The sequence below is a fragment of the Macaca fascicularis genome, chromosome 6, assembly GCF_037993035.2.
Source record: "Macaca fascicularis isolate 582-1 chromosome 6, T2T-MFA8v1.1".
Taxonomy (NCBI): Eukaryota; Metazoa; Chordata; class Mammalia; order Primates; family Cercopithecidae; genus Macaca; species Macaca fascicularis.
In genome coordinates, this window is record NC_088380.1 from 181,350,327 (window position 1) to 181,377,025 (window position 26,699).

The 26,699-nt window shown below is 45.8% G+C and overlaps 1 protein-coding gene and 1 pseudogene across 1 annotated transcript; both read left to right on the forward strand.

Moving 5' to 3' along the window:
* The first annotated feature begins 316 nt into the window (after positions 1-316).
* Positions 317-25,869, forward strand: LOC107130118 (uncharacterized). The gene is made up of 4 exons (XM_015452252.4): positions 317-625; positions 22,065-22,285; positions 22,708-22,866; positions 24,231-25,869. Exons 2-4 carry the CDS (start codon positions 22,126-22,128, stop codon positions 24,278-24,280), a joined length of 369 nt encoding a protein of 122 aa, XP_015307738.3. The 5' UTR covers positions 317-625; positions 22,065-22,125; the 3' UTR covers positions 24,281-25,869.
* LOC102128332 (glyceraldehyde-3-phosphate dehydrogenase pseudogene) lies at positions 9,587-21,873 on the forward strand (annotated as a pseudogene).
* Positions 25,870-26,699: the final 830 nt, after the last annotated feature.

Sequence of the window (26,699 nt, forward strand, 5' to 3'; positions counted from 1 at the left end):
ATGGGGACCAAGCTAGATCCTTTCCAACTTCCCTCTGGGAACCTAGGCCTTGAGGGGGACAAGAGAGGATGGGCCTTGAAGCCCCCAGACCTAGCCAGGAGGCAGCTCTCACTCCTCCCACCAGGACAGAGTACCCTTTGTTTATTGTGCCTCTGCATCCTACCCAGTAATTAGCATTGGCAGCTTCATATTGAGCTTTTGTTTTCATAATTCATTTGCCTGCGATGACATAATAAAGGGAATATTGATTCAATCCCAACTCCTCTTGGCCAGAAGCCCACATCAACCAATAAAAAAGAATTGCTAATTGCAGAGTGCACTTGCCCAGCTGAGGCATTGGAGCAGGGCATTTTGATAGCGGCTGGAGGGCAGGCAGCTCAACCTCTAAACCCCCCTGGTCTGGGCACCAAGTCCTGTCCTGGGCACGGGGCACCATCCTCCAGTAAAACCAAACCCAGCTTCTCTACAGCACCAGGAAGAAGGCAAGTTGGGCCATTAGGGCGTGGCCCAGGAAGGAAAATCCTCCACCGTCCTGTTGACAGATGTGGTATCAAATGAATTGTTCTCTGCTTAGACACGACTTTGATATTTATTGGTTCAAATTGCTCGGCTGATTCAGTCTTGCGTAAGTCTCCCTGGTCCGTTTTAATCTTGACGTTTTGGGAAGCCACACTGATGTGGGTAATGACTGGGTTTACCTGGGATCAAAATGAAAAGGGAGAAGGGGGGTCTGGAATAATTACAGTGGGGCAATGTATATTTTCGTGTCATCTAGAAAGGCGATTTATGAGGCCGATAAAAATGATAATGTGTTCTGGGTGGAGCCAGCATGGATTAGCTGCAACAGAGCTTTCTTTGCAGGAAATGAAGGGGGTGGTGGCTGCTGTTTACTAGACAAATAGTTGTTCTGAATCTCATTTTTTTTTTTCACTTCTCTTCTGAAATTACTGAGATAAGGCACATTGGAATATAGATTGTGGTCCTCCTTCAGTTACTGTGAATTAGAATTTGTTTCCGGAGTGCAGGGAGGTAGGAGTGGGATTTGTGTAATTAAGACCAGAAAAATGATGGGGAGGGATGGGAATCCCCCAATCCCCATTCCCGCTCTATCTTTAGAATCCAAGCGCGGCCCCCGCTGATTTTGTTAAGCTTGGCTGGAATGAGGATTCCTGGTTCCGGGAGGAAGCTTACATAACTTCCTGGGCGGTCTCTTCCCAACCAATGCCCATTTTGCTGACCCAACTGTAAATGAATCAGAAACATTTCACTTCCATTCCTCTGAATTTGTAGTTCATAATCTCACGGGAAAATAGTAGTAAAAAAAGCTCCCAAGAATTTGCTCAACTCAAGATGGAAAGAAAATTGCCATAGAGGTTTAGTTGTACTCAATGTCTTCACCCTCCTTCAAAGTGTTCCTTACCTCCTCATCTCCAGGAGGGCCCACTAAGCAACAGGCCCTCCTTGGCCCCGCTCTGCACCAGGTGGGACACAGTGACCATGGAGGCAGCACCTGTAAGACTCATGCAAAGCCACCGCCACCATGCACCATGCACTTGCCCCAGCCAGCAGATGCATTCATCTGGGCTCAGTCAGCTTCCACACTGGCCCTAACGGTGACGCCTTGGACTCTCCTGGTGTCCAGTCTCTCTGACCCACCACTTTCCCTGCTTTGCTCCTCTGACCTTGATTAAGGAACATTCATTTTCCTAAGCGGTGGCCCTCATTCCTCCCAGACTTTGGAGGGAATTTAAATGGGGGGAAGAAATGCTTTCTCTAAAGGTGTTTAAAGGGTCTCCAAAGGGTGACATTTTGAAAACTCAGGGCTGGTGTGGACTCAGCAACCACTGCTCATCCTCCCGTCCACCTTGACAGAGAGATTGCTGTCCTTCTTCCTCATGAGACCAAATGTGGTCCCAGAAAACTTGACAGAACATAGACTCGTCACCCCATCAGAGTTGGCCCTTGGGCAAAACCCTCTCCCTTTCCTTGCCAGAAGCCATGAGGTGCATGAAAGCCCCTGAGCACATGTCCCTGGTACCGGTACCTGGTGCCTGATACCTGACACCTGCCTCTGGGGTGATGTTAGATACTTGGCACCTTTGATCCACCCAACTTTCACAGCACCCCCAAGGTTAAAAATTTGTTCTGTTTTACAGGTGAGGAAAATGAGGCACAGAGAGATAAAATCACTTGCTCAACTTCACACAGGCAGTAAACGGTGGCACTGGGAATCATGTGCAAGTCTAGTGTTGCTTTAAGTTCACAGATACCAACTCTTCCTCCCCCAAGGTGTTAGATGGGCTTGTGTCCGTGTGGGGTGCTGTGGGATGATCATGGAAAGAATAGAAAGAAAGTTTTTAAAATGATCTCATTGACCTACTAAAACACTCACATGACAAACCTGGAAGTCATCCAGGTACAAGGAGTCTTATAAGTCACCTGGCTGGGGAGAGAAGCAGTGAAATTGGAAGCTACTTCCACTGAATCAATCAACAGGGTTCTGAGGCTTTCCCCTTAGGTGAAGTTTTTACGAGTTCCCAGTAGATTGCTGGTGGGATTATGGTATTGGATGGACAGAGGTACATTAGATCTGAGGCACAGCCCATCTCTTCTCGCCAAGGGGAAAATGAAGGACCGTGGATGTATTCATGCTTATGATCATAAAAAGGCAACAAACTATTTTTAAAAATCATAAAATTTTATCCAGCAACAAGGAAAGTATTACGGACATGTAGGCTTTCTAGAAAATGAAATGCAAAAGGTCTTGTTCCCTTTAGGGCCAAAAATTATTTATTTATGTATTACTTACTGTAGTGTTGTAATAAAGAGTTATTATAATAGTAGAAATATCTATGCATGAGATAATGCATCTTAATGCCCTGAGCCCTGAGCCTGCCATCGTGTGAATGCTCCTTAGGGATTAGGTTCATTCACTGAATGAACGTTGCTTTGTGTTTACTACCTGCCAGGCCCAGTGCTAGGCTCTGGGGGATACAATCACAGGACGTGGTCCTTGTCCTAAGGGAGGGAGGGGGGAGTGTTGGAGGCAAACAGAAGCACATGCCCAAGGTCTAAAGCAACTGAGGCCAGGCCTCTCACACAGCAAGAGGGAAGCTGGGGTGCAGAGGGGGTCAGTAAGGGCCAGGTGGGCAAGGGAGGCAGGTCCAGATAGGACAGCCTTTCCAGAAGGTCACAGAGGCTTCTGAAGAAGGTGATGTGATTAGACCCTTTTGGCTGAAATGGAGAAATTGAATTGGAAAGGGACAAAAGTGGAAGTAGAAAAAGAACAGAAAGAGGCTGTTGCAAGAATCCAGATAAGAACAATGGTGGCTGGGCGTGGTGGCTCACGCCTGTAACCCCAGCACCTTGGCAGGCCAAGGCAGGTGGATCATCTGAGGTCAGGAGTTCGAGACCAACCTGACCAACATGGTGAAACCCCATCTCTACTAAAAGTACAAGAATTAGTTGGGTTTGGTGGTGTGCGCCTGTAATCTCAGCTACTCAGGAAGCTGAGGCAAGAGAATCACTTGAACCCGGGAGGCAGAGGTTGCAGTGAGCCGAGATCATGCCATTGCACTCCAGCCTGGGTGACAGAGCGAGACTCTGTCAAAAAAAAAAAAAAAAAAGAACAATGGTGGCTGGACCTAAGGCAGGGCAATGAAAGGGAGCTCATCACTACTGTAATAACACCTTAGAGCTACACACTCCTGTTCAGTTCACACTGTGCTTTCAGACACATTATCTTATCTAATTTGTGTGACCTCTACAAAAAAAGAACTATTATGCCTCATTTGCTGATAAGGAGGTTGAAGCTTATGAAAGTTAAGGGGCAGGCCCAGGGATCACAGCTGAGCCAGGCTTCAAATCCACATCATCTTATTCCCGTTTTAAGTTCATGCAACTGAGACTCAAGTCGCTGCTATGAGAAAGCGGTACCGCCTTGAATGTTATGTTTTCTGGAGGGAAAAAGAGATCTTGGGCAAGTGACTTTATCAGCTTTTCCACTCCTTGCCTTTGTTCTTTTGCTGGCTATTGCAATTCCTTGAGGTCTTATTTTTCCCCCTTTTATTTTATTTTTTATTTCCATGGGTTATTGGGGAACCGGTGGTATTGGTTACATGAGTAAGTTCTTTAGTGGTGATATGTGAAATTTTGGTGCACCCATCACCCAGGCAGCATACACTGCACCTTATTTGTGGTCTTTTATCCCTCACCCGCTTCCCACCCTTTCTCCCTGAGTCCCCAGAGTCCACTGTGTTATTCTTAAACCTTTGCATCCTCGTAGCTTAGTTCCCATTTATGAATGAGAACATATGATGTTTGGTTTTCTATTCTTGAGTTACTTCACTTAGAATTTGTCTCTAATTTGCAGAAAAGAAAAAGCAAGAGCTTGGAGAGATTAGGTGGCTGGCCCAAGATCACACATAGCAGGGAAGAGTCAAACCTTAGAGTCAGATCTTTTGACGCGTGCTCACCTTGCCAGAGTGTCATTCAAATTAACTCTAGAAAGGGGTACGAGTTGGCCAGGTGGAGGAGCATCCCAGATAAAAGGTGAAGCACAAGCAAAGGCATGCTGTGAAAGGGATGTGATGGTGTCCTCGGGTATCAGGAAGCAGTGCAGAATGCATCCGGAGGGCCAGAAACTGGCTCCCATTGGGAAGAGTTGGTCCATGAGGTAAGGAAAATTGACCTGGGTTCCTTTGCCTCTATCCAGTAGTAAGACTGTTTCCTCTCTCTGCCTTTCCTTTCTTTGCCATATGCCATGACTCCCAAAACCAAGTGACTGTAGGCTGGTAACATTAAAAAGTGAAGCAGGGAGCTGGCGGTGGTTTAGACTGGGAAGGGTCATGAAGAAATTTCCTGGTATATATTTCCAGAAAACCAATAACCAATGATGCAACAACAGTTACATTAAATGCCTATTGTATGCCAGATACTGTGCTAAGCCAGTATTACCACATTTAAGGTTCACTTTAGCCTACTGATATAGGCTCCATTTTTAGCTCCATTTTACAGATGAAAAAAGAGGCACCCAGAGGTGAGATGCCTGCCCAAGGCCTCATTGCTGGAGGGAGTTGGTACCAGGACCAGAAGACAGTCTGATCACAAAACGTGTGCTCCAAATCAGCTTTGCTTTGTGGCAGAAGTAACACACTGGAGTCCCCCTGCAAATATTTCTCTTGGTCATTGGCATAAATTGATTCTTGACATTTAAACATCAGAAGACGTCATGTAAAAATGAGAATATCTGGCAACACCAATAACATCTGATTGCATCACACTCCAATAACAATTAAAGCCAAGTAGGAGAGACCTATGCCCCTGAGTTCACTGCAGTCCCCACTACTCCCTATTGTCTTAGCACTAGATTCCTAATTCACACTTCTCCCCAGCATTATGAAAAATGCTGAGCATACAGAAAAGTTGAAAGAATTGTACAGTGAACACTAAATACCTAGATTCTACCATTAACATTTTACTCTACTTGTTTTATTACTTACCTGCTTATCTTTCCATCTCTCCATTCACTCATGTTCTTTTTGATGCATTTCAAAGTCATTAACACCAGTACACTTTGCCTCTCAACACTTCTGCATGCCTGTGTCCATCTGTGTCATTCATCAGAGCTCAACATTTGCTTAGTTTCTTTTCTTGAGATGAGTTGTTATATAGTGAATTGCACAATCTTCAGTGTTACCATCCTATGAGTGTTGATGAATGCAAACACTGCTAAGCCCAGACCCTTCCATGATATAGAACATTTGCCTCCCCCAGAAGTTTCTTCATGGCCCTTCCTGCTCCATCCCACTCCCACCTGGAGCTCCCTTGGCCTGCCTAGCGTAAGCAGAGGCATCGTGCCCTTCTCTAAATGCCCCCACTGCTGGGCTCCCTGGAGAGAGAACACAGGTTACAGAGAGTGTGATGCAATCAGTCAGTGTGTGGGGGGATGCTGGGGGTCCTTGAGCAAGGAGGGAAGGCAGCTCTGCACCCCCACCCGGACATCCACTGGAAATCTAGCTGAATGACCATCAAGTCATGTGTGAACCATGGGAGGCCTCTGAGCGGGGCTCTCCTCCCTTCAGAATATAAGAATTTCTACAATTTCCCTCAACAGACATTTCTAATCTTCTTGGCTTTTTTCAGCGCCTTCTTTTAGTCATGCAGGTTTGATTCAAATGTTTTGAGTGGTACCACTTATTTGCCCCAAGCACATGCTTTAACCCAGCCCACCCGGACGCAGCATCCTCTCATTGCCCTTTGAGCCACTGAACATTTTCTATGTGTGGAAGAAGGGTCCCAGATGCTGGCTCACCACCATCATGCCCGTGCTCAGCCCTGGGAGGCCTGGCTGACCCCTATGGTGTTAAGCCTCATCCCGGCTGGGGACGTGAGACGAGCGGTGGTCCCACACATCACCAGGGAGCTCAGAGCAAGGCCAGAGAGACCAGGGAGCATCTGAACCACACTCTGGACTATTGGGACAACAGCTTCTGATGTCCCAAGTCCATGGACATTTCTCTGTGCAAGATACTGGCCAAAGACAGGTTCACAGGTATCAGAGATGGAGACACAAAAACAATGATGAGGTACCTCAGGAGCCTTAAGGTATTCCCCCTCCCCATCTCCAACATCTTCCCCAAGTCATCCTTGATAAAAAGAAAATCCAGGTAAAATCAGCATGCGTACATAATAAGTATAAAACAATTCCTCCAACCCCCACTCCTATTCAGCTGCTCATTTCTAAAACCCTCCTAGAAAGAAATTCTAGAGTTACCTCCGTGAAAGACCCTTGCTGGTTTTTGAGACCAGAGTATGAAAATTCCCCAAAACAAAATACTTCATATTAGGCAGACAATATTAATGATGAAAGCTGATGGGTTCTTCCTATAGTGAATTTCATATTCTATAAGTTGTCATCCATATAGATGCTTGCTTCATTCATTCATTTCTTCATTCATTCATTCATTTCTACATGTTAAACACACAGGAATGCTCTTTGTTTAAAAAAAATGCCCCTGAGATTTGTCTTTAAAGATACAACTCTCTGGGTCTAGGTTTTGTCATCCTCTTTTGATAGGCAGTAGATACAATAAATATTTCATTTCCCTCTTAGTTATAACACAAGTGTGATGCCTCATGACAGAGGACAAGTGGTGGCGGCACAGCTTAGTGAAAGCCACTACAGAGTGGTGAGAAGTGCAGTGAACCAGAGCTTGTGTGTCTGTCCAGGGAAGCAGCTGCTACCCACACCCAGACGGTTGCTGCCGCTGGAGTATTCAGTCCAGTAGTGCTACATCTTCTTCTGTTTATTTTTCCCACAAGAGAAACCAGAAGTAAAGATAGTTTATGGGCCAGGCATGGTGGCTCATGCCTGTAATCCCAGCACTCTGGGAGGCTGAGGTGGGTGGATTGCTTGAACTCAGGAGTTTGGGACCAAACATGGCAAAACCCTGTCTCTACTAAAAATACCAAAAATCATCCAGACATAGTGGTGTGTGCACCTGTGATCCCAGCTACTTGGGAGGCTGAGCTGGAAGGACTGCTTGAGCCTGGGAGGTGGAGGTTGCAGTGAGCCGAGATCATACCACTGTACTCCAGCCTGGGCAAGAGAGCAAGACCCTGTCTCAAAAAACAAAAAAAAAAGGTCAAATCTTCTTGTTTTTAAATTTGTCAACTATTTTAAATTAAAATTTAAAAAAGAAAACACTATGAAGCTAAAATAAACAATGTCTGCAGGCCACATCTAGCCTGTGGGCCACCACTGTAGTTCATTTTGTAACACTTGACAGTGTTCAAGTGGATTCACTGGATTGTTGACTTGCTTACCTAGCACCCTGTTTGATTTTAAGGAGCCACAACTCCCAGTTTTAATCCTTTCTCTGCCATCACTCATGGGAGAGGGAGGTCTTGATTAACTCCTTATGCCTGTCAAGGCCTTAGGGTTCCCATTTGTAAGGGAGAAAAAAACAAGATTAGGTTAGTCTGACTTTTCCAAACTTTCGTAATCAAAAGAATCACTGAGTCACACAGAAAAGGGGTTACAAATTGCTCTTAAATATGTGAAAAAATGCTCAGCCTCATCATTATGAGGAAACACACGTTAGCTTGGTAGAGATAGCTAAAAGTTGATAACGTGGAGGGTGTGAGAGCAGCGGTGCGTCTCATCTGTTGCTGTGGAATGGGCATGGTTCCCGCCTCTCAGAGGCAATGTGGCAATACCACTCAAAACAACAAAGGCACAGGCTTTTGACCCAGTCAGGCCACTTCTAGGAATGTTTCTTAATCATGTACACATGTGAAGTGATGTAGGTACAAAACTGCTTCTTTCAGCATTGTTTGCATTGGCACAGGATCAGAAACAACCTAAATGTCCATCAACAGGGGGTTGATTAAATAAACTATTGTTCATCTATACAATAGATTACTACACAGCCGCTAAAAAAATGTGAAGAGGGTAAATCTCTTGTATTCTTCTTGCCACAAACATGAAATGAAATGAAATGAAATGAAGTAGAATACAATAAAATAAAAAAGAGAGTACTATATCTAGTGGTGTGCTGGTAAATGTTTAACATCCAGTTCTCTGGTTGGAGAGGCTGGGTTGGGGTTAACTCCGACTGCAGCGTTTGCTTGTGATTTTAATACTTCCACCATGCTCAACTTCAAGCAACCAACATGAGGTCACTGAACTTGGACTTGAGAAAAGATTCATCTGTGTTGACTCTAGCCCATCACTGCCTTTATTAACTGATACGAAAAGATCTCCAAGATGTATTGAATGAAAGAAAAGGCAAAACACAGAGCAGCATGCATAGTAGGTATTATTTACATAAAAAAGAGAAGAGGATAAAAAATATATACATATACATATACTGGCCTGTGTACCACAGATTTCGCTGGAAGAATACACACACACAAGTACACACACAGAGAGTCACTAATTTTGTGATTAGGGATGGGAACCAAGAGGCTGGGGGCATGGGGGCAAAGTGGATGGAAATGCTTTATTATTACCCATGTATACTCTGTCAAAGATCTACGATATGAATGTCTCACAGCTAAAAGATTGTTAAGACTGCCATGGATCACCTGGAAGATTTATTGAGTGCTAATTCCATGGCCTCTCCCAGGAGATTTTAACCTGCCATCCTTGGTATAATGCTGGAAAAATCAGTTTTTAGCAAGTTTCTCATATGAGTCTTAAGATTAGGCAAATTTGGGTGGCACTGTCTAGCCCAACCTTTCTGTTTGATGGAAAATGTAGTAAGTGTGGGCATTTTACATGACCCACAGAGGGGAAGGGCCTGACCTCTGGGCACTGGGGGAGTCAGGGCTGAAGCCAGGGCTGATCCTCAGCCTCAGCCCCTCGCCTGGGCCATGCTGTCCGGAGCTGGAGCCTGGGCGTGATCTTAGATGCAGCACTGAGACCCAGAAAGGGATGTGGCTTGTCTGGGCTCACACAGCCACAGCCCAGGAAAATTCTACCCAATATACACCCACAAGAACAATCCATAGGAGCTCTCTGCTCCTCCCGTTCAACAGACAGCCACACTTCATGCATCGCCAGCCGCATCCCTGAGACACCATGGTGAAGGTGAAGGCCGGAGTCAATGGATCTGGTCGTATTGAACACCTGGTCACAAAGGCTGCTTTTAACTCGGTAAAGTGGATATTGTCACCATCAATGACTCCTTCATTGACCTCAACTACATGGTCTACATGTTCCAGTATGATTCCATTCGTGGCAAATTCCGTGGCACTGTCAAAGCTGAGAACGGGAAGCTTGTCATCAGTGGACATCCCATCACCATCTTCCAGGAGCGAGATCCCTCCAAAATCAAATGGGGCAATGCTGGCGCTCAGTGCATTGTGGAGTCCACTGGCGTCTTCACCACCATGGAGAAGGTTGGCGCTCACTTGCAGGGAGGAGCCAAAAGGGTCATCATCTCTGCCCCTTCTGCTAACGCCCCCGAGTTTGTGATGGAAGTGAACCGTAAGACGTATGACAACAGCCTCAAGATCGTCAGCAATGCCTCCTGCACCACCAACTGCTTAGCGCCCCTGGCCAAGGTCATCCATGACAACTTTGGTATCATGGAAGGACTCATGACCACAGTCCACGCTATCACTGCCACCCAGAAGATTGTAGATGGCCCCCACGGTGTAATGGCCGTGGGGCCCTCCAGAACATCATCCCTGCCTCTGCTGGCATTGCCAAGGCTGTGGGCAAGGTCATCCCTGAGCTGAATGGGAAGTTCACTGGCATGGGATTCCGTGTCCCCACTGTTAATGTGTCAGTCATGGACCTGACCTGCCGTCTGGAGCCTGCCACATACAATGACATCAAGAAGGTGGCAAAGCAGGTGTCAGAGCGCCCCCTCAAGGGCATCCTGGGCTACACTGAGCACCAGGTTGTCTCCTCCGACTTCAACAGCACCCCCCACTCTTCCACCTTCAATGCTGGGGCTGGCACTGCCCTCAACGGCCACTTTGTCAAGCTCATTTCCTGGTATGACAATGAATTTGGCTACAGCAACAAGGTGGTGAACTTCATGGTCCACGTGGCCTCCAAGGAGTTAAGACCCCCTGACCACCAGCCCCAGCAAGAGCACGAGAGAAAGAGAGAGACTCTCACTGCTGGGGAGTCCCTGCCACACTCAGTCCCCACCACAGTCAGAATCTCCCCTCCTCACAGTTTCCACGCAGGACCCCTGAAGAGGGAGGGGCCTGCCCCATCTTGTCGTGTACCATCAGTAAAGTCCCCTGTACTCAGTCAAAAAAAAAAACGCAAAACAAACCAAACAAACAAACAAACAACAATCCACAGGTCTCCAATCTACAGCCTGAGAAACTGGACTCAAACTCACTAGTCAGTGTCAATCAAGGCTTTATCCTCAGAGGATGAGAGGACAACACTGCCCCAGCACCCTGGCAATCCCTTCAGATGAGTGACCTGGGACAGGGCAGAAGACCCTTTTGTGTTAGCTCTGGCATGTGAAGTATCGTCTCTTACCTTCCTGGTATTGATCACCAGCTACTGTTTCATAAAGATGAGAGGTGGGATGGGGAGGGGACAGAGAAAAGAAAGAAAGAAAGAAAGAAAGAAAGAAAGAAAGAAAGAAAGAAAGAAAGAAAGAAAGAAAGAAAGAAAGAAAGAAAGAAAGAAAGAAAGAAAGAAAGAAAGAAAGAAAGAAAAGCCATTTCTCCCCAAGTGCTTTGCCATTGATATCTGATATGCTTGGCTGCCATTCAGTCCCTCAGTGTCTCCTGTGTCGCTGTACCTGCCTTATGCACACATAATTAACTGTGTGTTTTCAAAAATGGCAAATCATTCCTCCATATAAAACAACAAACTCAGTCCAGAGACAAATTGAATCAAGTTCTCTGGGTGTTTTTTTTTTTTTTTTTCACTTCAATTAACACGAAGACTGGCATATATCAGAGGTGCAAATCTCCTAGCGTTATGTGACCACAAGCAGGGATGCAGCAGAATGTACACCCCGAATTATGTCTTTAAGTGCTCGTTGGAGACACTTGTAATCATGTTTTATTACTGGTCTCCTCCCCAGCATAATGAACTTTGATGAAATAATGAAACAGCCCTGGCGCCTGAGCAGTCAGGCTGGCGGCCTTGCCAGCTAAGACCTCCCATGAGTACAATAGCCTGAGCGGGGCACCCGGCTCCAGTGGCAGCGGGGCGGAAAACCTGGCTCCCCGCCCTCAGCTCCCCACCTCCTGGCTGCTGGGCCTGCCCCCTTGAGTCACAAAAATGCCACGGCCAATTGGAAATGGGGAGCAGGCCAGGAAAGCCGGGGCTCACAGAGTCTCAGAACGGAAGTACTGGACAGGAGATAGGTGGAGGACATCTCTTCCACCCCACCTTGTCAAGATGGGGAAACTGAGTCCCAGAGAGGGAAAATATTCTCACCGAGGCCACACAGTGGCGGAGAAGGGACTCAAAGAGGGGACTCGAAAGACCTCTCCAAATCCTAGGTCTTTCTTTAGTCTCTACAGGATTCTCTTAACCAGTGTCTCCTAGCCCCAAAGAAGCTTTGAGAAATCTCAGATTCCACGGGCCCACCCGGGAAATACGAATTCAGTAGGCCTATTGGCAAAGCCAGGCATCTGTGCTTCCCGAGCAATTCTGAACATCAGCAGATGTGGTTGAGAAGTTGAGATTGACAGGAAGTTTAAAGTCCTCCTGGATGAAGATTGCTATTTCTCCTTGCAACTCAAAGTAGGGGCACGGCCTAACAGCACTGGCATCTCCAAGAGGTCCTCAATTGGAATCTGCATTTAGCATGATATCCAGTTTGAGGAGTGCCTCTATATCCCCTCAGTGCATCCCAGAGGGTCTCCTGAGGATCTGACTCCATCATGATAGATAACCAACACCTCTCCGCAGAGAGCCTGGGCAATAGCACCGCCTGCCATGAGTCCAGCTGCTGATGCCCCACAAAGAGCCTGTATTATCCCCATTTTGCAGTTGAAGGAACCAGGGCTCAAGAACTGACATCAAACTTTAAATCCAAGGCCTTCTACAGCTTTCTTTTTTTTTTTTTCTTCCTAAGCCCCTTCCCTGTTGTATATGTGTAGATAGGGGAAGGTAACACATGTAAAATCCCGCCTACAAGTTGTATTTTCTAGCGGGATTTGTCTAGATGTCTTTTGAGGAAAATCCCAAGCTTCTCTGGTATCGTGATTGAATAAATTTATTATTTTAAAAGCTCAAATAGAAGGTTGGACACAGTGGCTCACACCTGTAATCCCAGCACTTAGGGAGTCCAAGTTTTGGGAGTCCAAGTTGGCTTGAGTCTAGGAGTTTGAGACCCTATCTCAAAAGAAAAAGCACAAAAGGTAGATGAAAGTGTTTAAACCTCCTTGGGAAAGAAACTATTTATTTGTGTTTGTTTGTCTATAAGTTATTTTTAAATGCCTTATAAGTAGTGTGATGCATATAGATGTGTTAATTTTTTATTTTATAAATAACTGTATTGAGGCACATTTTACACATCATTCACCCGTTTAAAGTGCACAATTCAATGACATTTTAGTAAATCTACAAAGTTGCATACCATCACAGTAAATCAATCAAGGAACATTTTCATCACCCCAATAATATCCCTCATGCATGTTTACTATAATCCTTCACCCCATCCCAGGTAACTCTAATTTTCTTTCTATCTCTATAGATTTAATTTTTCTGGACATCCCATCTGAGTGGAGTGGTCTTCTTATGTCTGGCCTCTTTCACTGAAGGGTGATGTTTTCGAGGTTCATCCATGTGGTTGCTTGTATCTGTGATTCATTCCTTTTTATTCCTGTATAGTATTCCATTGTATGGATATACCATATTTTGTCTATCCATTATATGTGAATTAATTTTATCTACACCCAGAAGAAGTTAAAATTCAAATTAGGAATCCATGTCCACAGCTTCAAATATTCAGTTGGTTATCTAGAATAAAGAATGTTGGAGACCATTTTTCTTTGGTGAAATGAGTGTTGCTCAAGAACTGAGGTGGGGCAGACAGACTGTCCTGGCACTGAGGTCCTCTCTGTCTGGTGCATTTCCAGCCTGGACTCGGCCACCTGGTTGTACTATAAGGTCAGTTAAATTTGCCATGAGAATATGCTGCATCCACTGTGGAGTAAACCTTTCCAAAAAAATACTTCTCATGACAGACAGCCAGGACTTCACTTATTTTATAGGCATTCAAAACCATTTGTGTCTGCTTGTTATTAAGTGAAACCCTCCCCCAATCCATTTGCTAACAAATGGTGTACATGTAGCAAAATTCAACCTGCGACTCATTTTCCTTATACCCTACTATCCAGCAGTGAAGCTGTGGAGGGAGAAATACACCGTTCCCACCTCCCCAACCTCCCCGCTGATAGTTACCAAAAGAAACTTGTAATTGGTGAATGGTCAAATTACCTTAGATCAGTTTGCAACACTTCCAAAAGTATGCATTGCATCCTTCAGTACTGGGTTCCAGATACTAAGTGTGGAAGACTTTACTACCAGCAGCCTTTGACGTTTGGCACGGCCGTGTGACTGGTTCCGGCCAAGGAGTTGTGAGGAGGAGTGGCAGGTGTCACTTCCATTCCAAAGGAGTTCATTGCTGGTCTCAACACTCCACCCGTCCTGTAGTGATGCCTGAAGCACTACATTGAGAAGCTGCCTAAGGAGGCAGGTCCATCAGCCTGGGTGCCTGACTGAGCTCCCCAGCCCACCTATGATGGACACATGAAGCTTGAGCAAGGAATAAACTTTGATTAAGTCACTGGGACTGGGAGGTTGCTTGTGGTTGTAGCATAATTCAGGCTGTCCTGCTTGACTGCAAAGGTAAGCACCTTCAAACATGGCCCTCGACTCAGAATTGCCAGTCAAGTGGGGAAGTTCAGCCTTAATTAGACCATTAAAACAAAAATAAAAAGAACAATTGCAAACTGATTGCAAACTGATAATAATGCATGGTCTGGGTAAGTCAGAGAAAATTCGAATTCAAGTGAAAACCCCCAAAAGAGATGGTGTTTCCTCTGGCAGAAGCAACACCAGTGCAATGGCCTGGGAGCGCAAAGACCCTGTGGGGTGTTCATCCACCAATCACTGGGTGCCTCTGCCCTTCCAGCCCCACTAAAGTGAGGAAACAAGGGCCATAGGAGAGGCCGCATCTGCCTGGGACCCCTGCTCTCTGGGGTCCTGGGTGCCTGGGCTCTAGACAGCCCACTCCCTTTGAGCAGCCCGTGGCCTGAGAGGCGGCCCCAAAGCCCTCGCACACCTAGTCCCACAGGATCCTGCTCCTGCAAGTTTACACTGAGGGAACTCTGCCAATGTAATAGTTTTAACTACAACAGAAAGTTGTTATACATATATGAAAATAATAGTACTTTCCTTTGTGCTTTCAAGCTTACAAAACACTTCCACCCATTTTAAAAACACTTTCGCCTGTATTAAATACCCTCCAGCAGCTTCCTAGCTCGTTTGGAATAAAATGCACATTCCTTAGCATGAAGCAGGAGGCCCTGTGTGATGTGGGCTCTGCACCTCCCCTCCCCCACATCCCCTGCTAAGACAGGGCAGCCTTGCTGTCCCTCACCCACCCGCCCACCCCATGTGTCCCCCCAGAGCCTTCCTACCACATCCATTCCGTACACATTGCAGGATGCTCCTTGCTCTTCTCCTTTGACTCAAACCTTATTTCTTCAAAGAGATATTTCCTTGCCATGAAATTAAGTTATTCCTCCATTCCAATAGCCCTGTCTACAAATCCCCTATTTCATCATTTTCATCACAGGTGCCACCATTTAGTGTGAATCATTTACTTCTTGATTGGCTGCTTCCTTGACAGAGCTGGGAAATAATGAAGACTTATTATTATTATTAATTTTTTTTTTTTTGAGACAGAGTCTCGCTCTGTCGCCCAGGCTGGAGTGCAGTGGTGTGATCTTGGTGCACTGTAAGCTCTACCTCCTGGGTTCATGCCATTCTCCTGCCTCAGCCTCCTGAGTAGGTGGGACTACAGGCGCCAGACACCACGCCCGGCTAATTTCTTTTTTTTTTTTTTTTTTAGTAGAGACAGGGTTTCACCGTGTTAGCCAGGATGGTCTCGATCTCCTGACCTTGTGATCCATCTGCCTCAGCCTCCCAAAGTGCTGGAATTACAGGTGTGAGCCACCACACCCAGACTATTATTATTATTATTATTATTATTATTATTATTATTTTGAGACAGAGTCTTGCTCTATTGCCCAGGCTGGAGTGCAGTGGTGAGGTCTCAGCTCACTGTATGTATGCAACCTCCGCCTCCCGGGTTCCAGCAAGTCTCCTGCCTCAGCCTCCCAAGTAGCTGGGATCACAGGTGCCCACCACCATGCCTGGCTAATTTTTGTAATTTTAATAGAGACACGGTTTTGCCATGTTGACCAGGCTGGTCTCGAACTCCTGATGTCAAGTGATCCACCTGCCCCGGCCTCCCAAAGTGCTGGGATTACAGGCGTGAGCCACTGCACTTGGCTGGAGATTTATTCTTATAAACTCAATGCCTAGGATAGCTCATTGGACTGTCACCCTTTGAGGGATACATTTATTTCCATTTTTGCTTGTGGAGAAAGTGGAGTGAAGAAGTTTGAGCAAGGTCCTAGGGCTAATAGTAGAGTGGAAGTGATTCCAGATCTTCAGCCCCTGAGTCTGTGGCTTTTCCCCACCCAGCCAAGCCAAGCCGAGCCTTGCTATCCAATGTGCTTCTGTGTCATGGAGAACAGCAGACGGCCACACTGCAACGGGGCTGATGAACTTACTAATTCACACTCAAAGGTGACTGTCTAAAGGTCGATTTTCTGCAGCCCTTCCCGGGGGAACTGGGATTTTAGCAAAGGAGTGAGAGGAGCAGTGTGGGCCTCAGCATAGGGGACTTTAAGCCGAGTTCTGACAAAGTCACCTTCAAAGTGAGGGTCATTGTTACCTGGAAGCCATTTCATGGGACTTTAATCAGTGCTCAGGTCAGAGCAGTGACATCCTGGCCTGTCCCCGAAAAGCCTGGGTGGCCTCAAGACCCAGACTGTTCACCCACCAAAGGCCTCCAATTTAGACTCCTCAGCAAACACAGTACCTGTGTCATGTGGATTATACGAAGAAAACGCCCACTTCAAAGCTTTCATTCAGCATCCCCCACCTGGATCACGCTTCAAATTTCCAAAAATAAATCCATTCCTTATCTTATGCATGGCACAACTTGATTACATTGCAATACTCTTGGCTATTAGCATGCATTGTTCCATATAGATCAATATCACTGTATTTGTAACTCTGACTTGGCATTTCTTCACTTTTTAATATGCCCAGACTTTTAAAAAGTCACTCCTTTTCTGCAAGGACCAAAAAGAAAATGGAAAAGTGGAATATGAAATGATTTGGGGTGCCCCGTTTTAGTCTTTGTGAAAAATCCCTGAGCATCTGGAGTGAGAAATGAGGATGCATTTTATAGAGGGGCGGTCAGGCAGGCCCCACCCAACAAGGGCTTGTTTTACATCACGGGTGACCAAGGGTCAGGATTAGAACTCGGCCTCACTTGAACCCTTTCAAGCATCTTTGAGATCTCTTTCCTACAGTCCCGAGAACCCAACAGGAGATGAGAACAAAGGTTTGTTTGGTTGACCCTGTCTCAAATCCCGCCCACTGAGAGGTGACCGTCCCTCCTCTCCCCGCCTCTCCCTGAGCCCCAGCTCTCAGCGGCAGGATCTGAGCCCTCTCCCGCTGGACTTGTGGTACTTACTGAACAATCTCGTGCTGTTGTCTGCCGCTGGGAGAGAACACTGATAAGAGAGCAGATTAGGTGACTAAATCTGCTGGCTGCCCTTACACAATGCCAGCAGGTAACTCATTGGAAGCTTAATAGCTGGATTTAGTCATAAAGGAGACCTGCAGAGGGAGTGATGTCAGAAGCGCAGGAGATTGGAGGCGATATCACGGCTTCCAGCCGATAGATGGAAAAAGATTGTCAGCAAGATGTAGACATGTGTGCGTGTGTAAGAAATGTGTGTGTAAGACACAGAAAACCAAAGAACCCAAGGGCTGAAAAACCCTTGGTGATTCTAGTTCCAGCTACCTGATTTTATAGATGGGGAAACTGAGGAAAGGGCTTGTCCAAGATCCGGCTTCTGGGAGTCTTGTTCTCTATCACAGCAGGAGGTGGAATTATTCTGGTGTTATTTACTAGCCACTTTTCATCTCCAGGAGTCGTAGCCATTTTTATCTCTCCCTGTATATCTGTTTGCCCCTGGGAGTAGCAGTGTGCCTGAGGTCTGGCTGCTGAGAAATGAAACATTCCTAACGTGCGGATGGAGGCACAGTCACCGCAGGGCCAGGCAGTAAGATGTATCACTGAGTAGGGAAGCCCACAGGGTGTGCAACGTTTGGGAATGGTGGGAACTGTGGCTTGTAGGCAAGAACACACTGGGTTTCAGAGGAACAGCTGCCACTTAGTGCCACGCAGATTTAGCCTTGGAAAATGCAAGCCCAGTTTTGCTAGACCTTAGGAGTTTCAAGAGAATCTTGTTCAAGTGAGGAACAAGATTTTCTTTTTTCTAGGCAAAGTCTCTAACTTTTTTTTAACGTAGGTACATGTTTAAATCTTTTGTTTTTCAATACAAAATCGATCTTTTGGATCAATCAACACATATGCAGTCAGGATGGGGCCCATAGCCCTCAGTTGGGGACCACTGATCATTTTATCGATGAGAACACTGAGGTCCAGAGAGAAGAACCAAAACTTGGGTCTCATGCCTCCCTGTACTGGGTAATTTTTTTTCTACTGCATCGCACAGTATGTGTGTGTGTGTATGTGTGTGTGTGTGTGTGAGAGAGAGAGAGAGGAGAGAGAGAGAGAGTGTGTGTGTGTGTGTGTGTACATATATATGGAGGCACAATCTGATGAAAACCCAGAGCTCTACATATCAATACTTCCGGCCATTCATGGTACAGTGTGATCTTTATCCACATAATCTGCACAGCAGCCACTGGACATAAACGTTTCTGTGTTTGCTCACTCCTCACTGCAGACTGTATGTGCATCTGTTATTCACCACTTCACAGGCTCCTTTACATATATTTTATCCTTTGTATCCCTAACACTGGGACAAGGAGCCTTAAGTAATACTGTTCTACCCATTGGGCAGATGAGAAGACTGAGGTCTACAGTGGTACATGGACCAGCCCAAGGTCACATGGGGAGTTAAAGGCAGAGATGGAATTCAGACCCCAGTCTCTCAGGCAGGTACTCTCCTTCCCATAGCACTCTGCATCTTTGTTTTTCCGCTTCCTAACAAACAGGGCCTGTTTCTTCTCCTTACTGTTTTTGGTTCTTTCGAACATCCTGAGCACATGAGCCTGGGATCCTCCTTAAGCCCCAGGGAGACAAAAACTCCCCTGGAGAAACTGGGAGGCAGCAGTACTGAGAGAGAATGAAGAGAAAATCCAGGTCTTTTCCTTTTCATGGCCTTGGAGCACAGTTTCAGCATTCTCCATCATCTTCCTGGAGGAGTAGGACCTGGTTGAAGAAAAAGAGACCCTAATTTTAACTCTTTAATGCCTCCTCACTTCTCTATGGACCTAAAGCTGAAGCTGAACTTCAATAGCATATATTTTCCACAAAATTCTAAATATTTTCAAAATCTGTGCAAAATCTCAGCATGAAGTCCCCAAGGACAGGCACCTGGCCATCTCACTCTTAGTATATTCTCAGAATCTTGGACAGAGCCTGGCACATAACAGGTGCTCAATAAATATAAAAGAGGAAGAAGGAAGGATGGAAATAATTAAAGAAAAGAGAAGAGGGAAGGGGGGAAGGAAGGAAGGAAGGAAGAAGGCATAGAGAAAGAAGGAAAGGCAATATACGTATGTCAGCCCAATCCTTAGAACTAAACCTTCCAAAGTTAAGACAGCAACTGGGTGCCTGCAAGTGTCTAGAGTGCTGTAGGTAATTCATTGCAAAGAATTCCAGCTTCAGTTATGGGCCATACAGAGGTGGCAGTGGAGAGCAACGAAGAGTTAAGATTTTATGACTTCAATCCTAACTGTGCCGCTGACCTTGGATGAGCTATTTTATCTTTCTGAGCTTCAATTTAGCAACTGTGTTTGTTTTCTATTGTTGCCATTAAAAAATTATCACAAAGTTAGTGGTTTAAAACAATACACATTTATACACTTACAGTTCTGGAGCTCAGAAGTCTGAAATGGTAAGCATTCCTCCTGGAGGCTGTAGGGGAGAATGTGTTCTCTTGCCTTTTCCAGCTTCTAGAAGCTGCCTATGTTGTTTGTCTTATAACCCTGCATATCTCCAAACTTTGCTTCCATTGTCACATCTTTGACTCTGCCCCTCCTGCCTGCCTCTTATAGGGACTCTGTGATTACATTGGACCTATCCAAGATCCAAGATAATCAACTCATCTCAAAATCCTTAAGTTGACCACAGCAGCATCGTCCCTTTTGCAGTGTAAGATAATGTATTCTCAGGTTTTAAATCATTTTCTGCCTACTACATCCACCAAAAAAAATAAAAGATACCATTTACTTTATGGGATTGTTCTGAATGTCAAAATTTTTTAAAATGCATGTTCAGCACTAGACATGCAGGAGGAGATTTATACCTATAACTTCTTACCAGGTCTCAGAAATACAGATTTGGCCCTGCCTTCGGGGCCATATAATCCCATCTTTATCATAGAGATAAGTGGGAAACAGTATCAAAGGAATACTTGGAAAATAAGCTCTCCCACATCTCACTCCCTGAGAATGACTCTATTGACTGTTGCCCGCTTCCTTCTCATCTTTGCCCCAAAGCAGACACACTTGGCAGAGCTGCAATCACAGTGTGCACGGCTTTTTATCAAACTTGTGTTCCCCTCACTTCTCACAGACCTACTGACCTTGTTCCACGTTGCTACACCGCCATGAAGTCATAACAAAAAGTGTCATGTGTAGAGAGGTCTTCACTTTCTATCACGCTGTACCATCATTTTTTTGGCCATCCCCTAAAGTTGGACAAGCTCAAGGTTATTCTAGTTTGTTTTTATAAAATTGTGTTTGTGCTGTTTGCAATAATGTTGCTGAGAATATCTTTATTGAGCCGGGAGTGGTGGCTCATGCCTGTAATCCCAGCACTTGGGAGGCCGAGGCAGGTGGATCACTTGAGGTCAGGAGTTTGAGACCAACCTGGCCAGCATGGTGAAACCCCATCTCTACTAAGAAAATACAAAAATTAGCTGGGCATGGTGGCTGGTGCCTGTAAGCCCAGCTACTTGGGAGGCTGAGGCAAGAGAATTGCTTGAACCTGGGAGGCTGAGGTTGCAGTGAGCCAACACACACCATTGCACTCCAGCCTGGGCAAAAGAGTGAAACTCCATCTCAAAAGAAAAAAAAAAAGACTATCTTCATTGAGCTCACAATAAATTTGCTGCATATACACACATATACATATAAAAAGTTTGTTGAGTAAATGAATAAATAAACAGAATACATGAATAAAAGTTAATATATAAATGAAGTTAATTGATAGATAAATTTCTGAATCATTCATTTATTCATTTCACGAATATTTGAGTAATAAGAATAAACACCAGATAGGAATCCTGCCCTCATGAAGCTTACATTCTAATGGAGAGGGAGAAAAAATGCACAAATAAGTAAATGAACAAGGTAATTTTAGATTGCGATAGATTGTGTAAAAACAAAAAATAAACTAGGGAAGAGGATTACAGAAGGTAGGAAGCGACAGAGAGTGAATTGCTGTAGATACGGTGGTTTGTAAAGTTCATCTGACGGGTGCTCTGAGCTGATGCTTCTATGATAAAAGGGAACCAGCCTTGCAAAGATCCAAGGGAGCAGGATTTCAGATAGAGACCAAAATAAGTGCAATAGTACTCTAAGCCAGGAAAGAGTTTGGTGTGTCCCAAGGAAAGGAAGAAACCAGGGTGACTGCAGCACAGTGAGTGAGCGTAAAGGTCTTATCCAGCAAGTGCTCAGAGGTGTCAGGGCCCACACCGTGAAGGGTTCGAAGTGCCAAGAGAAGCCATTGGAGAGTTCTCAGCAGAGGAGATGCACTCAATGACTGAGTCAGTAAGTGGAGCCCAGAGACAAGAGAGCATAAACGAGTGACTATATTAAAGGATGTATGTGGTGAATGCTACGATGTGCTACCCAGATGTCCCACCCAGATGTCCCTTTGGGAATAAAAGACCTATTATCCCCGAAGCTGGCAGTGCCGCCTGCAGATCCTCAACTCTCGGCTGAAGAAAGCCCCCTGCCTTGTGTCCAGAATACACGAAAGCCCACATCGGATGATTGACCAGCATGGAGGTATAAAGGCCTGACCGTCTGGGCCCAGTCAGGAGAGATCTGGAGGCTCCTCCCATGTTTAAAACTCTGCCAGTAAGGGCTGGGCCTTCACTGAGATTGCGTCACAGCTCCTTGTCTCCCTAAACCCAATCCCACTTCCTTCCTCTCCCTTCCATTGGTGTTGATTGCAAGATACTTCCTAATAAAGCTCCTGTCTGCTTCCCAGGGAACCCAGCTGGCACAATGTGTGAATCAATGCATGAAGGAGGGAGTGAGCAGCTAACCAAATGAAGGAACACTCAAATATCTGGGATACGGTTCCCCTCCAGGTCTGCACAGCGTCTGCTGAAGTCTCCACTAGAAACTCAACGGAAGGTCCCCACCAGAAACTGAAAGTCTCCTCAAGTGGCTTTGAGTTGCCGTTTCACCCTCCCTGCAGATCCACAGGTGAGGTCAATACTGGACTATAAGAGCTGGGAATGGCCATGGCAGGTGGGGGCCTCCGGAGGCCCCGGTGTCCACCTCAACCTGACTTAGCCCCCCAGCTGGCCCAGCTCCCACCCTGGGCGCCACTCCCTCTTCCAACAACACGCAGGGGAAGCACAACAGAGAGTGCCCCTTGGGAGACATTTTTAAAACAAATCTTTATTTAACCTTCTCTGTGACCCACAGAGTACATAGGTTCCTGAAATATACTCGATTTCTGTTTATTTAAAGAATGCTTGCTCATTTGGTGCTTGCTTGAGTAGAATCACTGTGATTATCCACTTCACTGTGGGCATTAACCTGGTAGGATTTGCCCGGCATCCCTAGTTATCAAAAGATTATTGTTTTCTCATTTTTTTTCTTTTTCATGTTTCTATTTTTAGGGGAGGCTGGAGCACATGAAAAATACCAACCCAAGGGTCCGTGGCCACACCAGGCTGCTCCTTTAAGGCCTCTCAGAATTTCACTGCCCGATATGGTAGCAACCAGCCTGAAACGTGGCTGTACATGTACCAGACTTCCAAGAGTTGGACACAAAACATGTATGTAAAATATCTTATTTTTACATATTTACACTGATGACACAATGAAATCATATTTAGGGTATTTTCTGTTACATAAAATACATTACTAAAATTAACTTACCTGTATCTTTTGATGTTTTTAATGTGGTTGGTAGAAAATTTAAACTTTTCAACACCAGCCTGGGCAACATAGGGAGACCCCATCTCTACAAAAAATTCTTTAAAATTAGCTGGGCATCATGGCTCATGCCTGTGATTCTAGCACTTTGGGAGGTCAAGGCGAGAGGATCACTTGAGCCCAGGAGTTCGAGACCAGCCTGGGCAACATAGTGAGATCCTGTATCTACAAAAAATAAAAGAATCAGCCAGGCATGGTGGTGTATGCCTGTTATCCCAGCTACTTGGGAGGCTGAGGCGGATCACTTGAGTCTGGGAAATTGAGGCTGCAGTGAGCTGTGATCGTGCCACTGCACTCCAGCATGGGTGACAGACCCTGTCTCAAAATAAAAAGAAAAAAAAATTGGACTTCACATGTGTGACTCATGTTATGTTTCTATTGGACAGGGCTGGACTGGGTTCCATGCATTTGTCATCACTGACTCTTCTACCCATTTTCTTTTTCTGTTTTTTTCTTCTCTTTCTTTTCTTTTCTTTTCTTTATTTTTTTATTTTATTTATTTATTTTTAAGATAGAGTCTTGCTCTGTCACCCAGGCTGGATTGCAGCGGCCCGATCTCAGCTCATTGCAACCTCCGCCTCCTGGGTTCAAGCAATACTCCTGCATCAGCCTCCCGAGTAGCTGGGACTACAGGCGCCCAACACCACGCCTGGCTGATTTCTTTTGTATTTTAGTAGAGACGGGGTTTCACCGTGTTGCCCAGGCTGGTCCCGAACTCCTGAGCTCAGGCAATCCACATGCCTCAGCCTACCCAAGAGCTAGAATTACAGGGGTGAGCCACCGCGCCCGGCCTCTTCTACCCATTTTCACCAGCAGGGCAAGGCCTTGGGATGTTTGAGAAGTGCCACTTTCCACCTGAATGTGACTGCGGGGGCTTTCTTGTGGTCTGAGCTATCGCTGTCGGAGAGGAAGGCAAAGATCATTTGCTAATGACATCCTTTTTCCTTCCCCATTCGATCCCTTATTTTTCATTTGGGTCTGCCGTCCTGCCGTCTGCTGCAAGCCAGGAAGCACATTGCAGACCAACTGTTTCCCTGCTGCATTTGCCATGGCTTTCAATTCTGCTCTCGTTGTTTTTGTCTAGCATTCACAAGGTGTCAGGAAAGGCAGGGGGCTGCTGAAGCCACCGTGGGTGTTTGTGGGATGCCGGACACCTGGGCTGCCGGAAAACTTTTGCACCAACTCTGATTTCTTCTCTTCTCAGTTTCCATCCAGCTGTTTGGTATTGGATACTGCTGCCTCTGCTTGACGTGAGAGTGTGTGAAGAAAGCTGCGTTTAGACAACTGAAAACCATGAGCTTGAAAGTAGTGGGGGCACCCTCTTGGAGACTCCAGTTGCTCACCAGCTTGGACAAACCACTGGATTCAAATGATCAGGCAGAAATAATCACCGGAGAGAACACAGTGGAATGGCTTCAGTCAAAACTCACTGCTGAAGGTCTTCAGGGCAACTTTAAGACTTGCCCCTGACTGGGCATGGTGGTTAACGACTGTAATCCCAGCACTTTGCAAGCCTGAGGTGGGTGGATCACCTGAGGTCAGGAGTTCAAGACCAGTCTGGTTAACATGGCGAAACCCTGTCTCTACTAAAAATCCAAAAAATTAGCCGGCATGGTGGTGGGTACCTGTAATTCCAGCAACTTGGGAGGCTGAGGCAGGAGAATTGCCTGAACCTGGGAGGCAGAGGTTGCAGTGAGCTGAGATCGCACCACTGCACTCCAGCCTGGACAACAAGAGCAAAACTCCATCTCAAAAAGAAAAAAAAAAAAAAAAGACTTGCCCTGGCTTTTTGTGTGATGAACTTTCTATTTACAGACGTGATATTTATCTATGACTTTACTCAGAGTCTGGCTCGTAGACCAGAAGGATTGGTACCTCCTGGAGCTTGCAGGAAATGCAAAATCTCAAACCCCTGTATTAGGGTTCTCCAGAGAAGTAGAACTAATGGAATAGAGACAGGGATAGGGATGACAGAGATGGAGATGAGATGGAGATAGAAATAGAGATCCATTGATTCCTTTGTCAAAAAAAATGGCTCATGCAATTGTGACCATTTCAAAATCTGCAAGGCATGTCAGCAAGCTGGAGATCCAGGGAAGAGTTGATGTTGCAGCTTGAGTACAAAGGCGGTGTGTCTGGGGCCATAATGTCTTTTTCTTAGGAGGACTTCAGTCTTTTCTCTTCCGGCCTTCAGCTGCTTGGGTGAGGCCCATCCGCACTATAGAAGATAATAGTCTGTTCTACTCAGAGTCTACTGATTTAAATGCTAATCTTATCCCCAAAAAATACCCTCACAGAAACATCTAGCCTGGCATTTGACCAAACAGCTGGGTACCATGCCCCCCCGCCAAGCTGACACACAAAATTGACCATCATACCCTCCCACCCGCAATCTTACTGAATGAGAGAGAATCTGGGCTTTAACAAGATCCCCAGAAGAGGTATAAGCGCAGGGAGTCTGAGAAGTACCACCTTGGAGGTTTAGCCAGACGTCCTAGATGAGCCTTCTCTGAATATGTCAGATTCCTTCCCTGGCCCCCTAGACACCTTTCCCACTTCCCAAAGTTGGAAGCAACATCGTGGAGAAGCAGGCAGTGAGGCGCTCAGCTTACCACATTGTGAGATACACAGTCCGATCTGTGTACCATGATTTGACCCAAGGGAAAACAAAAGACCCAGAAACATAAGGACTTTTTTGTGAGCTCTCAAAAACTTCCTGCAACAAGATCAGGTCCTTGATGCAAGAGCCACACTTGTTTCTTTTTCCTCTTTATCCTCCACCCCTGACAAATGCCTAGCACATAAAAAAAAACTAATAAACACCACTGAATCCATTATCCAAACTTCAGTTTCCCACTTATAATATGTAGATACTTACCTGGTTGTGGTGGGAAAGAAACCAGGCATGAGAAACACTTAAAAGCCCAGGACCCTGAGCTGGGCACATGGTAGGTACTCAGGAAGTCATTACCAAGTGCTCAGTGCATGCTTGTTGAATGAGTAAATGAGGTCAGGCTTCAGCATGCAAACACTTACTATAAAGCAGGAACCCTGTGCCCCGAGTGCACAGAATAGATACAGATGAGTGCATAAGGGGGCAGTGAGTGTATGGATTGGATATAGGTGGGTGCATATGGGAGGGTGAGTGTATGGATTGGATATAGGTGGGTGTATATGGGAGGGTGAGCATATGGATTGGATACAGGTGGGTGTATATGGGAGGGTGAGCATATGGATTGGATATAGGTGGTGTATATGGGAGGGTTAGCATATGGATTGGATATAGGTGGTGTATATGGGAGGGTGAGTGTATGGATTGGATACAGGTGGGTGTATATGGGAGGGTGAGTGTATGGATTGGATATAGGTGGGTGCATATGGGAGGCGTGAGTGTATGGATTGAATATAGGTGGGTGCATATGGGGAGAAACATTTCAGAAACAACTGTCACGCTGAGCCTAATTGTTGGAGATGGTTGAAGGCACTGGGAGGACTGGAGTTTCCTGGAGGTGGTTGGTGGCCATCCCTCAATTATTTGCGTTTCTGTGCAGTGGGGATAGAAGGATGATTAGAATCCACAGACAACCCATTGGGCTTTGTTTACCATTAACAAAGTGAGTGTCTGGATTGGATGCAGGTAGGTGCACATGGGAGGAATGAGTGTGCAGAGAAT

Coding starts and splice junctions, on each gene's coding strand:
- LOC107130118 (XM_015452252.4), top strand. CDS start 22,126: ATGAAGGAACACTCAAATATCTGGGATACGGTTCCCCTCCAGGTCTGC. Junction 22,286..22,707: donor CCCTCCCTGCAGATCCACAG/GTGAGGTCAATA, acceptor TTCTATTTTTAG/GGGAGGCTGGAGCACATGAA. Junction 22,867..24,230: donor AAGAGTTGGACACAAAACAT/GTATGTAAAATA, acceptor TTCTCTTCTCAG/TTTCCATCCAGCTGTTTGGT.